This window comes from Cucurbita moschata, unplaced genomic scaffold (genome assembly GCF_002738365.1).
Source record: "Cucurbita moschata cultivar Rifu unplaced genomic scaffold, Cmos_1.0 Cmo_Scf00019, whole genome shotgun sequence".
Classification (NCBI taxonomy): Eukaryota; Viridiplantae; Streptophyta; class Magnoliopsida; order Cucurbitales; family Cucurbitaceae; genus Cucurbita; species Cucurbita moschata.
This window is the reverse complement of record NW_019268535.1, coordinates 1,369,954-1,387,972: the sequence shown is the minus strand read 5'-3', so window position 1 is coordinate 1,387,972 and position 18,019 is coordinate 1,369,954. Positions and strand designations below refer to the sequence as shown.

Here is an 18,019-nt window from a genome sequence, read left to right as displayed (position 1 = left end):
TTCAGAGTGATAGAATAGAAGAATCATTCATGGACATGTCAAACTGAATATTACGTGATAATTGTTCATGTGGAAAATGTTGCAGGTGTATGACAACATATTGTAGCAAAGAATCTAATATTTGTTTTCTCTCTTTGTAAATTTGTGAGGGAAAACTCACAAATAGTGTTAAGTGGTAGACAATGAGAGAAGTATTTGGTTTTATTAAAGGTATCTGAAACAATGGTTTCAGAGTGTCAAAAAATTGAACAAAAACTATGGTAACAGGTTTTGAAGTTTCATTTGACTTGTTAAAGAAACCATGGCAGCCCTGGGTCACTGCATCGCTTTTTCGGAATTGGTACAATCGGCCCCAGGAAGATGCGCCATAGATCGAGTACGATCGTCACCAACATTGCTGCTCCCAGAGAATCAACGGCCACTCTTTGCAAATCCCAGAGATCACCAGGCTTCTCATCAATCCTGTTGTGCATTGAATCACCATGATGGGAAGATATTAGAAAAAAGTGGTAGCATTTAACCTTTAAAACAAACTCATCCTGTTCCTATATACACTTGCGTTCCAGAGTCCAAGCTCAATGGGGAAGCTAAAATCAGTTGACAATAGAAAAGAGAACTCGAAAACTCGAAAGGCACGAGTTCATTGAGGAAGCTAAAATCAGTTGACAATAGAAAAGAGAACTCGAGAGGCACCATGTACATGATGGCCGTGAACTATATGTTACCACCTAATAATGTGAAGGATACTAATTCTTGTAATTCTACACTTCATCTTAGTTAATTCGGAGTCCTCACCATGACCATTTTCCTAGTACTCTCTCTGATATAGCATGCTTTACAAGCCCTTACGGCTTAATGTGATAAAATAGAGCTACGAAGGTCCAAACATGGCAGCTACGTCCACAAGTAAGAGTCACCTAAATTTAAATTTTTAACACTATTGGACAAACTATAGCTTGACGTGGGATCTCACAATCTACCTCCTTTTGGGGTTAGCATCCTTGCTGGCACACTGCTCGGTGTCTGGTTCTAATACCATTTTTAATAGTCCAAACTCACTACTAATTGATATTGTCTACTTTGGCCTATTAGTATCGCTGTCGAAATTTCCACTCTTGTGAGGAATGTTTCATTACTCTTTCCAAGCGATATGGAATTTCAGAGTTACCTAAACTTTCAACCTGATTGGGTAAACTATTATAGAAGTTTATACCATATTATTTGCAATAGAAAAGGCGATGACAACTACAGAAGATGATTCAAAGGAATCATGGAAAATCTGGGTACCACCATCTAAGTTCTGCAATTAGTAGTCATTGTCTTCCTTCCCTTATCTAGTTTTTGTAACTCATGAAGGAAAATGGCAGACTTGTGTCTGGTTTATACATACTAAGGCACCAAGAGTGAGAGTCTTACCTCAAGAACATTGGGAAGCTGACGAAGAAGTAGATAGCATAGAACAAAGAGCCAAATTTGTACATTGAATCCCGATCCTGAAATTGGTAGTAAGGGAACTGCACATGCCCGAAGTATCAATAGGTTGAATTACTGTATAAAGAAGAGTTGTAAACTACAGGACCGATTCTTCGAGTAGGAAGATTTCGCTGAAAGGGTTTCTTGGAAATAGTTTTGTAAGAACATAAGAGGAGAAAGATAGGAAATTACATTAGAAATAGCCAAAGTCTCCAAGTATGCAACGAAGTATGAGAGAGCCATAATCCATGCAATCATGGTAGCCCGTTGAATATGCTCCGGCAAGCTGGCAATAGAATGCCGGAGTCTTCTAAGAGTCATGTTGGATGTGACATGATACAACAGAAAGCAGACATGCGTAAGAAGAAACGTCGTGTGAGGTACCTGCAAAATTAACATATCCTTTATCTTCTTTCTGCTATTTTCTTCTACTTTTCCTTTCAATTCCTTCCAATCTTACATTGTTCATCCTCCATGATGGAAACGTATAAGATGCCCCCAAAACAGTGAAAAAGTAGTGAGTCCAAAAGTAATTTCCCACATAGCTGAAGATTGCTATCCATAGACTAACCTGCCACAGAGAGGAAAACATCTTAGGTAGAGTTTAAATTGATCGGTAGCTATCTCGTGGTAGCTATCTCGTTTGAGAGTTGAGAGTTCAATTGTAATAGTTCAAGTCCACCACTAGCATATATCGTCCTTTTTGGACTTCTCCTCAAGGTTTTTAAATGCGTCTATTTGGGAGAGGTTTTCCCACCCTTGTAAAAAATGATTCGTCCTCCTCCCAACCGATGTGGGATCCTACAATCCACCCTCTTTGGGCCCAGCGTCCTCGCTGCACATTGTTCGGTGTCTGGCTCTGATACCATTTGTAACAACCAGAGAACGAAGCATTCTTTATAAAGGTGTGGAAACCTCTACCATGTTTTAAAAACCTTGAGGGTAAGCCTGAAAGGAAAAACCCAAAGAGGGCAATATCTACGAGCGGTGGTCCTGCGCTTGGACTTAAAACATGGTAGAAAACTAACCTTTACCCAATAACGCTCTTTCCAAGGCAAATTCCTGTCAGCCTGCAACCAATTCCAAGCAAATTATATCACTTGATATGCCTAGATCTTGATTTTTTAGAACTTTTTAGTGATTAACATTCAGTTTCACATGTGAATCTTAGAGAAACACCAGTCCTTAGACTGAAGAAAATCTTCCTGTCCCATGAAGTTAACCTGGAATCCATTGGTTCCCATAAACAAATATGTGAAGGGGTTTTGGTTATCGGATCATAGAAATGAAGAGCTAGTAAATTCTACCTCTCCAGGCCACACCACTGGTATCAAGAAAGAAGGAACTGCTGCAACCAAACCAAGAACCATATATTCCATTTCCGTGAAACTCTGTCAATCAGAATCATCATGTTTAGACTTTTGATAATAGAAAGATTTGAGAAAAGTTCATCTCAAAGCAATTTCTAGATGATTATCGGTTTCAAGAACAGAAAAGGCTTAATCATAACACAGTCGAGTCCCAATTCTTGGTTAAATCCCTATTCTATCTTGAAACCTAGCCACTTCCATTCTTCCTTGATGACTTCTCGAAAACAAAGCCGAACATGAACAGAAACTCAAGCAATACAGTGATATCAAACAAAAGAAAGAGTGTTGATAATGGCGCCATTTCAGCGAGTTCGAGAGGGCAAACCTCGTAGAGTTTGAAAGGGACGATGATTCCCAAGCAAAGCGTTAGCCAAAATGGAGTGTAGGAAAGAAAAAACAATTCTCCCCATCTCTTGCTTGGATTCGTAGAGAGCCATAGGCTAAAAGAACGAGCGAGAGAGGGAGCGGGAGCGGGAGCGCGCGCTCGATCTGGACATTGTTAAGAACAGTATCATACAGGATTCGAAAGCAGAAGAAAACGAAACGAAGAGAAGAAATCTCACCGGCCATTACAGCGATTAAGAATCTGAACGAGGTTGATCGATCTCGGCTTGAAATTCTCCGACTGAAATCTGAAAACAGAGAGAAGAGTGTAGTTTCTGGCTTCGCAATTCCAAGATTACAGCACAAAGCCGATGACTGAGGATGACTGCTTCCTTTTAAATACAAATTTTCGCCATTGTTGCACTACGATCACTCTCAATTTTTTTTGTACTTCAATCGCTACACTATATTATATTGGTGATTATCATTTATTATTTTTTAAGTTCAATCAAGCACGTTCGAACTTTCGTCTTGAATCAAATCGGTCTATTTTCGGCATCATACCAATAGTTAACGCATTCATCAGCCCTAGCTCTATAGCAAGGTCACGGTCGATATCGAACTCTTAGACTTGTTATCAAGGAACTTGTTCAAAAACACGGTAATGAATGGAAGATAGGAGTTGTCGTTAGGTATTTGACCAAATACGATCATTCAGTTCCTATAGAACCTATCACTAAAATATCCCGATGATATGGCTAAGCAGAGGGAAAAGAGTTTTTCATGATATGGGAAATTCAAACTATTAGCTACCAACGAGATTTGTGAATAAGTGATTGTCTGATGATGAGTCAGGAATGTTTGTCTTTCTGCTAAACCGGATGTATTGAGCTGTCCTTTTAGTTGACAGTAATAGCTATGTGAGTCAACTTTCAAATTAATATTCTCAATGAATCCGTTTTAGGCAGGATAGTATCTGTTCTGAGATGATCTAAGTCCAAAAGTAGATAGGAGATTGTCTGATAATGGGTCAGGAATCTTTGTCTTTATGTTAAACAAGATGTATTGAGCTGTACTTTAGTTTGACAGCGACAGCTATCTGAGTCAACATTCAGATAAATATTCTCAATGGATCCGGTTTAGGCAGGATAGGGTTTGTCCCGAAATGATCCAAGTCCAAAAGTAGACAAGAGATGGTCGGATAATATAAGAAAAATCACCTTTGAAGTATGGAATGCCGTTGAGCGGGAGGAATAAAGTAGACAAACATTAGCTTGAAAACGTTGACATGTGTGAAATTTTGATCTCGTTGTAATAAAAAAACAACGTTTTTCAATTTTAATTTTATTTATTGACTTAAAATTTGGAGGTTAAAATCTCCCGACATTAAAGATAGTAACGTTATTTTAGTTTCGTTCTCCGAAAGAGTGAACCGACCCTACTAATAGCCTTTGACAATGAAAGAATAGATTCATTCAACCCTGACCGGAAAGACTGAGGATTCTCTTCTCTTTTAATTCGACTGAGCCTTCAACCACTCTGTCTTCGCTCCGTAACCGGTCCGGATTCCCTTCCCTGAACTAGGTGGAGTATATGGTGCTTTATCTTAAATAATTAAAAAAAATTGGTATTATTATTATTTTTAGAAAATTAAGTTAAATTAGAGCAATTTTAACTCTAAATTTTATAAATAATCCAAAATTTTAATTTTTTGTACTTATTGCAAAAAGTTCGAGCGGGCGGCGGCGGTGGCGGTGGCGGCAATTGACTGCACGGAGTTCACTAGCGCCGAGAGGATTTTGGCTCGTTGATCCCTGAAGCCAAACTTGGAAGGTGAACCGAAAGTTCAAATCGTTTCAACTGATTTTGTCTCTTTCAATTGACAGGCGTCATTGAATTGAATGCACGCGCATAAGCAGTCGGGCCTTCGCATGCATTACCTCCATAGCCTCCATTAATGGGAGAATTTTTGCTTTCATCTCTTCCAACGTCAAAAAATGAGCAATGTTGGCGAAACAATGGCGTTGGCTGTGTGCAGCGACAAGAACATGGGATCGGGGATTACGATTTGGGATCCAAAAACAGGCGAAACTCTCCTTCACATTCCGACTTGCGCTTCGCCTTCTTATGGTTTAATTTCCTTGAGAAACGAGTTCCTTGTTGCTTCTCAGACTCGTAAGGAAGGGTCCGTTGGTGGTGGATCCATGTTCGTTTGGTCCCTGAGCAAGGTATTGAACTATCGATTAATCTGCTTTTGAATACACATTGTCTTTCAGATGCTATCATTGTTTGGATAATCATAGACGATTCGATTCTTTACAAACACGCTTGAGTAATCTTGAACTCGATTAATATTAAGAACTCACTTGTTCGATTTTAGGGGTGATTTACAAATTAAGCCCTAAATCATTGTGCCTTTTCAGCCTCAGTCCCCTCTTAGGAGCTATCCATTGGAGCCTATTGGACCACTTGCTTCAACAAAGGACGGTGCATATCTTGCAGGCGGAGCTCATTCCGGTAATATTCATCTCTGGGAGGTCAGTAGTTGGCTGAAATTCTCTTGTTTTTTCATCCAGTATGCGGGTATCTATATGCATATATGTGATAATTCAATATTGATTTGGTTGTTCATCTTATTTTCAATCCATTTTGTATATCTGTATGAGAATCTGTACATGAACATCCTTAAGAGTCTCATTTGGTTGAAGCAATTTGCAGGTTGGTAGTGGTAAATTGCTTAAGCTTTGGAGTGGGCATCATAAGCCCATAAAATTCATCCTGTTTTCTTGGGATGATTCGTTTCTCATTACTGGTTCGGCCGATGGAATGATTTGTGTCTGGTCCATGATTAGGTAAATGTATTCTATTCTCTTCACAATGCCTTTACAACCTCTTTGATTGATGCATTTTCGGTAGCTTTTCGTCGTCGTAATTTTTCCCTCGAACTTTATGCTAGTTTGCTGGATGTGGAACTTGTGGGAAGCGCACAGCCAATATTATACTGTCTCATGGAACATAAGTCGTCTTTAACTGGTCTAATTACTATGTCTGGCTACTCGATGTCGATGATCATTTCGAGCTCCCTCGATGGCAGTTTAAAGGTTGGTAAACTATAACATTGTATCTATTATTCTTTTGAGGTCTGGTAACCTTATAGCTTGATTAACATTTCTGGGTTGCAGTTTTGGGATTTAATGTCGGGAATGATTCGGGGAACTCAAGGTCATGTAGAGGGAATCACTGAGATTGTTCTTCATCCAACTGAGCAATTTCTGTTCTCTGGGACTGTTGATGGAAAAATTTTTGCTAGCAGGCTTGAATTTGGATTGGATAACTGCATTACCATTAAAGAAAGCCAATTATTTGCATCAACAGGACACAAGTAATGTATGCTACTTGGAAATTTCTCTGTGTTGTTTGTAGTACGACTTTCCTTTTCTGTTATTTTTTAAATTCTTATTATCGTCGTTCTAAAATCCCACATCAGTTGGAAAGAGGAACGAAACATTCCTTATAAGGATGTGGAAATCTCTCCCTAGTGGATGTGTTTTAAAAACATTGAAGGGAAGCCTGAAAGTGAAAACCCAAAGAGGACAATATCTGCTAGTGGTGGATTTGAGCTGTTATATATGGTATCAAAGCCAGACACCAAGCGGTGTGCCAACAAGGACGCTGGGCCCCAAGGAGGTGGATTGTGAGATCCCGCATCGGTTGGAGAGGAGAACAAAACATTTCTTATAAGGGTGTGGAAACCTCTCCCTAGTATTCGCGTTTTAAAAACCTTGAGGGGAAGCCCGAACTTGAAAACCCAAAGAGAACAATATTTGCTAGTGGTATCAAAGCCAGACACCAGGGGGTGTGCCAGCGAGGACACAGGGCCCCAAAAGGGTGGATTGTGAGAACCCACATTAGTTGGAGGGGGGAACGAAACATTCCTTATAAGGGTGTGGAAACCTCTCCCTAGTAGACGCATTTTAGAAACCTTGATGAGAATCCTGAATAGAAAAGTTAGGACAATATATGCCAGTGATGGGCTTGGGCTTGGCTGTTATATATTTTCTTTCCTTTGACAACAATTAATCTTATACAAGCTGCAATATATTTTCTTTCCTTTGACAACAATTAATCTTATACAAGCTGCAAGACCATCTTTGTTCCTTTGCCTTGTACACTTTAATGGTAACTTCATGTTCAAGTTTCCACCATTAATGCAGGGGAGCTATTACTGCTCTGGCCTTCAGTCAAATGGATCTAGTTTCTGCATCCGAGGATTGCACAGTCTGCATATGGGACATCGATAGTCAGAGGATCATTCAAAAGCTTGACCACAAGAAAGGTAATTACTCCTCAGATGTAATTTTCTTGTTCGAGGCAATTTAATGTTCTGTTCTTCGTGTCCTTTTGTCGATGAACACAAACTTATATGGGATCTATCAACAGGGAGAATAACCAACTTGGTAGCAGTTCCACGGTCGTCGCTGCTGATCTCTACGTCAAACCGTAAGAGAGTCTTGAAACAGTTCGACAAGTATCCCCAGCCAGCCAACTTGTCGACGAGCACAATACCTCTCTTTCCCTCTTCCCGACCCCTCGGGGAGAATCCAAATCTCGTCGGATTCACAAGTGCCGGTTCACTGAATCAGCAAATATTTGATATGAAGGTCACTCTCTCTTTCAACTCTTCTACATTGTGCCTTCACTGTAGCTGCTAAGTAAGTCCAATGGATAAATTGCAGCTTGTATTATCAATATATTCATACTCCCTTGCCATTGTGTGTTCAGACAGAAGGGACATCAGCAGCAATACAGATGAAAGTCGATACACGTTTACAAAGCCGAATGTGGGCGTCTAGAATGACGAAGCAAGTTATGGAGATGAACAACCATCTTCAATCAAAGTTGCTTGACATGATGCAGACTCGTTTGTTCCCGAAGAAACGAAAAGATCAAAGAGATCGAGTCGCTCGGACTAGGGAGAAGCATCCATTGTCATTCCATTGATCTTTAGATGATCTTAGGGACCGGCTGTAAGTGATAAACCTTTTTGTTCTTTTTCTGGGTCTGTTCCTTAGTTTCATGTTTGCTAAATTTCCATTTCTAGATTTGTTCTACCTATTGCTGCTTTGAAGTTTGGTCTAACTTCTTTAAGAAATATGGTTTTAATAAAATGGTTCATTATTTTAGAAATCATGGAGGGGAGATGAGTGTTTAAATACTATTTAATTTGGGATTTTTCTCATTTTCTTTTAGGGTTTAGGGTTACCGGGCACTATGACCTATATGGGTCATCACCTCATGTATTTATAGATGTGGATAATGAAGATCACATGGTATACCTCATGTATTTATAGGTGTGTATAATGAGGATCACACGGTAGGTCTTGGTCCATGTAACAAATAAAGAAATCATATATTCTTTTTGATTCATATAACAAACTAGGAAATCATTCTCTTTGATCCATGCAACAATCCAGTAAATCATACATTTTCTTTGATCCATGGTAACAAACAAATCAGGATAATGAGGATTACTGGTAGGCCTTGATCCAGGTAACAAACTTGGAAATCATACATTTTCTTTGATTCACGGTAATAAACAAACCAAAAAACTATAGATTTTTCTTGATTCATGGTATCAAAGAAACCAAGAAATCATAGATTTTCTTTGATTCATGATAACAAACAAATATAGATTTTCTTTGATTCATGATAACAAACAAATCAGGAAATCTAAAAACAAACCAGTAAATCAGAAATTCTTCTGGATTCTCCTGGATTCAACCATAGATTCTCCTGGATTCATGGTGAAGAACCATAGATTCTCCTGGATTCATGGCGAGGAACCATGGATTCATGGTAAGGAACCATATATTCTCCTCGATTCATGTTAAAGAACCATAAATTCTCCTCGATTCATGATAAGAAATCTCGTTCATTCATGGTAAGAAATCTCGTTGATTCACGGTAAAAAATCTCCTTGATTCATGATAAGAAACCATAGATTCTTCATGATTTATAATAAGAATTCATGGTAAGAAACCATAGATTCTCTAAGAAACCATAGATTCTCTTTGATTAAGAAACTATAGATTCTCTTTGATTCAGGTAAAAAACCATAGATTCTCCTTCATTCATGTAAGAAAATTCTCTTTGATTTATAATAAGAATTCAACCATAGATTCTCTTTCATTCAGGTAAGAAAATTCTCTTTGATTTATAATAAGAATTCAACCATAGATTCTCTTTGATTCAGGACCATAGATTCTCCTTCATCCCGATAAGAAACCATAGATTCTCTTTCATTTAGGTAAGAAAATTCTTTTTGATTTATAATAAGAATTCACGGTAAGAAACCATAGATTCTCCTCGATTTTAAGAAACCATAGATTTTCTTTCATTCAGGTAAACCCTAGATTTTCTTTGATTCAGGTAAGAAATTGGAGATTCTCCTTAATTTATGGTAAGAAACCATAGATTCATAGTAAGAAACATAGATTTTCCTTGATTCATGGTAAGAAACCATAAACTCTATTTGATTCAGAGTAAGAAACAAGAGATTTTATTTTGATTCATGACATGAAACCATAGATTTTCCTTAATTCATGATACCAGAGATTTTCCTGGATTCATAACAAGAAACTAGAGATTCTCTTTAATTTATAATAAGAATTCATAGTAACAAATCAATGATTCTCTTTGATGTAGAGTAAGAATTCATGGTAAGAAATCAGAGATTCTCCTTAATTATAATATAAATGCTGGGTAAGAAATCAAAAATTCTCTTGATTCATGGTAAAAAACCATAAATTCTCTTTGAAACCATAGATTCTTTTTTATTCATGGTAAGAAACCATATATTCTTGTTGATTTATGATAAGAAATCATAGATTCTCCTTAATTCATGGTAAGAAGTCATAGATTCTCATTGATTCACGGTAAGAAATTCTCCTCGTTCATGGTAAGAAGTCATAGATTCTCATTGATTCACGGTAAGAAATTCTATGGTAAGAAACCATAGATTCTCCTTGATTCAAGGTAAGAAACCATAGATTCTCCTTGATTAAACTATAGATTCTCTTTGATTCAGGGTAAGAAACTATATATTCTCTTTGATTCAGGTATAAAACCATAGATTTTCCTTAATTCATAATAAGAATCTATAGATTTTCCTTGATTCATCATAGATTTTCCTTAATTCATAATAAGAATCCAGAGATTCTTCTTGATTGATCATAGATTTTCCTTAATTCATAATAAGAATCCATAGATTCTCCTTGATTCATGAAAAGAAACTGTATATTCTCCTTGATTTATAATAAGAATTCATGATGATAAAAAATTTTCTCTCATTTATAATAAAAATTCAGGGCAAGAAACCATAGATTCTCCTTGAAACCATAGATTCTTCTTGATTTAAGAAACCATAGATTCTCGATTCACAGTAAGAAATCTCCTCGATTCATGATAAGAAATCATAGATTCTCTTTGATTTATAATAAGAATTTATGGTAAGAAACCAATGATTCTCTTTGATTTAGAGTAAGAATTCCTGATAAGAAATCAGAGATTCTCCTTAATTATAATAAAAATGCAGGATAAGAAATCATAAATTCTCTTGATTCAGGTAAGGAACCATAGATTCTCTTGATTCGGGTAAGGAACCATAGATCCTCCTTGAAACCATATATTCTTCTTGATTCATAAAAGAAACCATATATTCTCCTTAATCTTTGATTCATGCAAGAAACCATAGATTCTTCTTGACTCATGTGAGAAACAACAAATTCTCTCTGATTGAGGTAAGAAACAAAAGATCCTTCCTGATTTATAGTAAGAAACCATATATTCTCCTTACTTCAGGATAAGAAACCATATATTCTCTTTGATTCAGAGTAAGAAACAACAAATTCTTTTTCATGTATGGTAAGAAACCATACATTCTCCATAGATTCTTTTTGAAACCATAGATTCTCTTTGATTCAGGGTAAGAAACCAGAGATTCTGATTGATAGTAAGAATTCAGGGAGATTATGATTTATAGTAAGAATACAGGCAAAAAAAACCATAGATTTCCCTTGATTCATAATAAGAAACAACAAATTCTTCCTGATTCATACGAAGAAACCATAGATTTTTCTTGATTCATGATAAGAAACCATAGATTCTTCCTTATTCAGGGAAGAAACAATAGATTCTTTTTCATTCAGGGAAGAAACAATAGATTCTTTTTCATTCACCGTAAGAAACCATAAATTCTCCTTAATTCACGGCAAGAAACCATAGATTTTTCTTGATTCACGGTAAGAAACCATAGATTCTCCTTGATTCTAAGAAACAACATATTCTCCTTGATTCATAGTAAGAAACAAAAGATTCTCCTTGATTCTAAGAAACAACATATTCTCCTTGATTCATAGTAAGAAACAAAAGATTCTCCTTCATGGTAACTATAGATTCTTCTTGATTCATGGTAGAAACCCTATCTTTTATTTAAGGAATTCTCCTTTCTTGAAGGTAAGAAACCATAGATTCTCTTCAATTCATGATAAGAAACCATAGATTCTCTTCGATTCATGATAAGAAACCATAGATTCCTAGAGATTCTGATTGATAGAAAGAATTCAGGGTAAGAAACTAGAGATTTTGATTGATAGTAAGAATTCAGGGTAAGAAACATAGATTCTCCTTGATTCACGGTAAGAAACCATAGATTCTCCTTGATTAAACAACAGATTCTACTTGATTCATAGTAAGAAACCATAAATTCTTCTTGATTCAGGGTAAGAAACTATAATTTAGGGAGAAACATAGATAGTAAGAATTCAGGGTAAAAAACCATATATTCTTCTTGATTCAGGGTAAGAAACTATAGATTCTTCCTGATTTAGGGAAGAAACTATCGATTCTCTCTTATTTAAGGCAAGAAACAATAGATTCTCTTCCATTCATGTGGTAACTATAAATTCTTCTTAATTCATGATAGAAATCATATATTCTCTTTTATTTAAGGTAAGAGACCATATATTCTCCTCGATTCATGATAAGAAACTATAGATTCCCAGAGATTCTGATTGATAGTAAAAATTTAGGGTAAGAAACCAGAGATTCTGATTGATAGTAAGAATTCAGAAACCATATATTCTCTTTGATTCATAAGAAACCATATATTCTCCTTGATTATAAACGACAGATTTTCCTGATTGAGCAAGAAACAAAAGATTATTTATAGTAAAAATTCAAGGTACCATACATTTTCCTTGATTTATACTAATAAAAAAAAATTAGTGACAAAGAATTAAATTAATTGAGAGGAAATTAACATAAATGAAAAAAAAGGTAAAATAAAAAAATGCAGGGATAAAATAGAAATTAACCTCAAATTTTAAGGAAAAAAATATAATATTTGAAAACTTAGGACTAAATCAAAATAAAAAGAATATATATTTGCTTTCTTCCCTTGGTCCCATTCAAAGATGGGGTATTTTTTTTTAAAAATATATATATATATATATAGGTCCATCCAAAGATTCTATATCTTTTCAAATACATAATATATATATAGTTTTTTTCAATGTCACACATTTGAGAGATTTAATCGTTAATAATACAAATTAATTATGGTTAAATGATGATCATCATGTTTTAGACCTTATTCTATTTTAGTTTTATAATTTTAAAATTTAAAATTAGTTAATATATAGTCTATTATTATTTTGAAATTGGTTTTTTATTTTATTATTTTTTTTTATCAATTTTGATAAAATAATAAAAAAAATGAATTTTATTGAGAGATTTATTTTTTAGAAAATTACTATAAACTAACAATAATAATTAAAGCTAACAACAATAATAAAGGTAAGACATTAAAAGTATTGACATTAATTTAAATAATTTAAAATATTGAAAAAAAATAATATATACTACAGACCAAAATGTCAGCCGTTTGAATTATTCGTTTTTCAATATTGTTGAATTTAAAAAATATAGTACAAAAATAAAATTCACACGGTCGAGATCTATTATTTATTTATTTTTTTAATTTAAGGATGAAATTTGAAAATTTTTATATTTTGATCCAGAATTTATACTAACCAGTTGATTGACATTGACGTTGGAATAAAATAATTTTTTTAATTATAAATTATTATATAAAATTACAAAATGACAAAAGAAAAAGAGAAAATCCAACTCACAAAGGCTGTCAAGTGTAAGTGGATAATATAAAGTCGATGGAGATGTTTCTAATATTTGGTTAAGGCATAATTAATTAATTAATTATTATGATAATTATGAATTAAAACAAAATAAGAAAATGCGGTGAATTCTTCAAATATATTATTGGAGGGCCGATTAATCGCCGATGAAAATGAATTGTGCGTCAAAAAGACGATTAACCGTAACATTAATAGCGATTTCCTCGTTCATTAAGTCGTCAGTATTACGCGGCAATATAAAGATGGCCGTCGGCCGTTCAATATTTTAAACCCTAGCGTCTTAGCCATTTTCAGAAAGCTGGTTGTCAGAAAGCTGATTGTCAGAAGGTTGTTCTTCTCTGAGATTTGCGAAGGTCACTATCGTCGCCGCTAACATCATGGCTCGGTTAATGGGAGGCTCTCTGTTCTCATCGGCTACTGGTGCTTTTCAGCCATCCAAAACAGGTATTTCGTTCGAAATCTTCATTCGTTGGAAATGGAAATGGAAATGGGAACGGAAATGGGAATGGATATGTTCGTGGTAACGTTTTTGATTTGTCTATTTGAGTTTGTGGCTACTCTGTAATGTTCTTTTGAAAAGATGGTGGAGAATATGATTCGATTGAGTTTTGTTAATCATATGTTATGTCCTGTGGTTTTTAAAGTACATTACCTGAGATTTCACACTTATGTTTTCATTTTCAGAGTCAGTGGCGAATTATTGCAGAATATCTGGCCCGGTGAAGTTGCATTTATTCCAAGAGGTATTTGAATCAATGATGCTTTCCCTTCTGTTATTCAATGAATTTGATCGATATCGGCCTGTTTTATCTGAATCTTGGACTTATTCAATTGCATTCGTGGGTGTAGCTGGGTGCAAAAGCGTCTGAACTTCATGGCAATGGCATAGCTAGTAACAGGGCTGGTGTTCTGCGGTCGAATAAGAAAAGCGGTGAGGTTCCGCTTGTTTGCTTGATATGTGCTTAATTCGCCCCCCGTCTATTGGGTTAGTTTAGTTCGCCAGTTTTAAGTCGTTTGGAGAAGCCAAGGGAGTTTATATCTGATGGAGCTTTTAATCATGGAGTCACTCTTTTAGTACTATTTGAATAGATGGTGATTACGTTCGTAGATGTGGGTATATTTACTTTAAAAGAGCAGCCTAGTGGTATATTTTGCCTTGCTTGTTTTACTCTGTGATTTAGATGCTTTATAAAATGTGCTTTTGTATTTTTCTCTTCACATCGTGTTTATAAAACTTTTAATCTTTCTTTTTGAATCACTGTTGAATACAGTTATACAGGCAATATTGCAGAGTGAGAGTGAGGTCGAAACTGCCAATGGTAGAGGGACTAGAGGTCTGCGAGGGCAGTTGAATAAGGTTGTTTTGGCTTATAGTGGTGGCTTAGACACATCAGTCATTGTTCCCTGGCTGAGGTAGGTCTTCATTTCTTACACCGATTCAGAGTTATGTTGTTTATTGATCTAGCCATGGACTTCTAAACTTATCAAATACTCATTCAGCAAGTGGCAGTAGTCGCATGATTGAAGAACTGAGAGATAGCTGATACTGGCTCTTCAGTACATCTGACTTTTATGAGTTACCATTCCCTTTTTCCTGTACTGCTTGGTTTTTGCTTTGAGCTCTCAGTTGTTCTTTCTATATCACTTGCAATTGCCCTGCCTTCCTCTTTTGGGATTTATGCAGCACTTTTTATTCTCCTTTCACCGAGTCTTAATTATTCTCTTCTATGGGAATTAACTATTGTATGTATTGCAGGGAGAATTATGGTTGCGAAGTTGTATGTTTTACTGCAGATGTTGGTCAGGTATGTAATTTGCGAAAGTGAACTTGTTTTGTGTTTTTTTATGGGATAACCCAACACGTGATTGGAAACCTTATGAAATTTATCTTTTTGCATCTATTCGTGGGCTCAATTTGCAGGGCATGAAGGAATTGGAAGGTTTGGAAAAGAAGGCTAGAGCAAGTGGGGCTTGTCAATTGGTGGTGAAGGACTTGAAGGAAGAATTTGTAAGAGACTTCATATTTCCGTGCTTACGTGCTGGTGCAATTTATGAAAGAAAATACCTGCTTGGGACATCCATGGCCCGTCCAGTTATTGCAAAGGTAGGTTCTAACTTGTAGTTTTGCCGCTGGTAGTCCTGATTTCTAAGTTAAATTAGCGATATGGATTTCCCAACAGTAAGTAAATTTAAGGTTATAAGTGACTCTAAGCTCCAATCACATTTATCATGTTCATGGTTCTTACCTGTTGGTTTGGTATTTGGAAAAAATAGGCCATGGTGGATGTTGCCAAAGAAGTTGGAGCTGATGCTGTTTCTCATGGATGCACTGGGAAAGGAAATGATCAGGTAATGCCCTCACAACATGATCTTGATATATGACTATTTGAGTATATTCTTTCCCCTGATGAATACAATTGGTCTGATATATCTATTAGGTACGCTTTGAGTTGGCCTTTTTTGCTCTAAATCCCAATCTAAATGTGGTGGCACCGTGGAGGGAATGGGATATTACTGGAAGAGAAGATGCTATTGAATATGCCAAGAAGCATAATATACCTGTTCCAGTGACAAAGAAATCTATTTACAGTCGAGACCGCAACTTGTGGCATCTTAGTCATGAGGTACTGCTTATTAGTATTCATCGATTCATCATTCATCTATCGTCTTTTCTCTCTCGCACATATACGATGCTGAAATTAAATGATTGTAAATTGAGATATTGTTTTATGTCAAATCTTTGGGGGGTTTCTTTAAGGTGAGGGTAGCTTTTCTTTTCTTTTTGGTGTGCTTTTCACTTCGCCTTAATGAATTTTTCATTGTTCCACGCTTTTCGGGATGGACTATAAATTTGATGAACTATATCAGCTGATGAAGTTGACCTGGTCTATAGTTCTTAATGAAAGCATAGGGAAAGAATGGAAATGATGTTCATAAGTAAGCTCATTATTAACCAACCCAAGTGATGTTCTCTTGTGCATTATAACTGTAGGGGGACATTTTGGAGGATCCAGCAAACGAACCTAAAAAGGACATGTACATGATGTCTACAGATCCAGAAGACGCGCCAAACGAACCCGAGTAAGCTTCCTTATCTAAATACCACGTTTTCACTCTCTTGTTTAATGCCTACACTTTAATTTGATCTGAATAACTGGAAGTGTATTCTTTGCAATAATGGTTCTGTTCTTGAATCTGTCCACAACTATTTAAAATTTTATTACCAACGGTTGTGAAAAGGAGCTAATATGAACCGTCCTAAAATCAAGTTCATCCTTTTGCTCTACTATACCCAGCTGGAAAATTAAGTGTTGAAATAGTATGAAAAGGAGACTGTTCTGCTTTGTTGTAATGTAATACCTTAGGTCCTTTGGTGGGTATTCGCCATTTTCTGTTCAACAAGCTCAACCATACCATCACGTTCTGCAGATACGTCGAAATAGGGATTGTCGGAGGTCTCCCTGTTTCTGTCAACGGCGAGGCTCTTTCACCAGCATCTCTTCTCACCAAACTAAACGAAATCGGTGGAAAGCATGGAATTGGCAGAATTGACATGGTTGAAAACCGTCTCGTTGGCATGAAGAGTCGAGGTGTCTATGAAACTCCAGGAGGAACCATCCTTTTCGCAGCCACCCGTGAGCTCGAGTCTCTAACACTCGACCGAGAAACCATTCAAGTAAAAGACTCCCTCGCCCTCAAATATGCAGAGTTGGTTTACGCAGGTAGATGGTTCGACCCTCTTCGTGAATCCATGGATGCTTTCATGGAGAAGATCACAGAACACACAACCGGCACCGTCACTCTCAAGCTTTACAAAGGCTCCGTCCATGTCGCCAGCCGGCGAAGTATATACAGTCTTTACCGGGAAGATATCTCGTCCTTCGAAAACGGGCAGATCTACAATCAGGCTGATGCCGCTGGTTTCATCCGCCTGTATGGCCTTCCAACCAGAGTCCGGGCAATGCTGGAAAAGGAGCTCTGAGCCGCCCACTCTCAGACGATCAACATACCTTTTTGCACAACAATCTAAAAGGTAATTTTAATCCGTCGAACTGTCTGAATTTGTTTGATTGGCTGTTTTAATGTGTATACATCTCTTGTTGTTTCTATTAGCTTGAAGCTGATTTTGGTACATTTAATTTAGGTTCCATAAGGGGTCAAATTTTGTTGGGTTTTTGGCTATTTGTTCACTTCTCTTGCACGTTATTATAATAGTATATTAGAGATATTTTATAAAGATTATTCTCTTATTCAAAGTTAAATTAATATAACCCGAAAATATGGGAACCCGTTATATTAAGACTCACAAAAAGTTTGGACGAACCCGTTATATTAAGACTCACAGAAAGTTGCAATAGTAGTTTCCTTGGTCACATTATTCTTCATTGTCGAATTGAGGTTAATCTTTTAAATGAATGAAAATGTGACTGAATTGATCTCGATCAATCACTCTTTGAACGGAATAGATGAAAGAAGCCTCTAATATATATATATATATATATATATATATATATATATATATATATATATATATATATATATATATATATATTCATTTAACTTTAACACATATGGTCCATGAAAGAATTGTAACTCTTATGCTCATTAATATTATAATGGCTACTACTTAAATTATAA

The 18,019-nt window shown here is 36.1% G+C and overlaps 3 protein-coding genes across 3 annotated transcripts; 2 read left to right on the top strand and 1 right to left on the bottom strand.

Annotated features, from left to right (window-relative positions):
• Nucleotides 1–70: 70 nt before the first annotated feature.
• Nucleotides 71–3,618, bottom strand: LOC111456735 (cycloeucalenol cycloisomerase). Its single transcript, XM_023098710.1, has 8 exons — nucleotides 3,407–3,618; nucleotides 3,169–3,332; nucleotides 2,781–2,864; nucleotides 2,502–2,543; nucleotides 1,934–2,044; nucleotides 1,666–1,857; nucleotides 1,417–1,514; nucleotides 71–462 (listed from the first exon to the last, which is right to left on the bottom strand). The coding sequence occupies exons 1-8, from the start codon at nucleotides 3,411–3,413 to the stop codon at nucleotides 291–293; spliced, it is 870 nt and encodes a 289-aa protein (XP_022954478.1). The 5' UTR covers nucleotides 3,414–3,618; the 3' UTR covers nucleotides 71–290.
• Nucleotides 3,619–4,902: 1,284 nt separating this feature from the next.
• LOC111457062 (protein ROOT INITIATION DEFECTIVE 3-like) lies at nucleotides 4,903–8,350 on the top strand. The gene is made up of 8 exons (XM_023099190.1): nucleotides 4,903–5,395; nucleotides 5,591–5,704; nucleotides 5,886–6,019; nucleotides 6,124–6,268; nucleotides 6,350–6,549; nucleotides 7,382–7,503; nucleotides 7,608–7,828; nucleotides 7,950–8,350. The coding sequence occupies exons 1-8, from the start codon at nucleotides 5,165–5,167 to the stop codon at nucleotides 8,166–8,168; spliced, it is 1,386 nt and encodes a 461-aa protein (XP_022954958.1). The 5' UTR covers nucleotides 4,903–5,164; the 3' UTR covers nucleotides 8,169–8,350.
• A 5,289-nt stretch (nucleotides 8,351–13,639) lies between these two features.
• On the top strand, nucleotides 13,640–17,613 carry LOC111457148 (argininosuccinate synthase, chloroplastic-like). Its single transcript, XM_023099309.1, has 10 exons — nucleotides 13,640–13,825; nucleotides 14,066–14,124; nucleotides 14,231–14,312; nucleotides 14,653–14,794; nucleotides 15,138–15,186; nucleotides 15,303–15,485; nucleotides 15,656–15,730; nucleotides 15,820–16,005; nucleotides 16,374–16,462; nucleotides 16,811–17,613. The coding sequence occupies exons 1-10, from the start codon at nucleotides 13,759–13,761 to the stop codon at nucleotides 17,361–17,363; spliced, it is 1,485 nt and encodes a 494-aa protein (XP_022955077.1). The 5' UTR covers nucleotides 13,640–13,758; the 3' UTR covers nucleotides 17,364–17,613.
• Nucleotides 17,614–18,019: the final 406 nt, after the last annotated feature.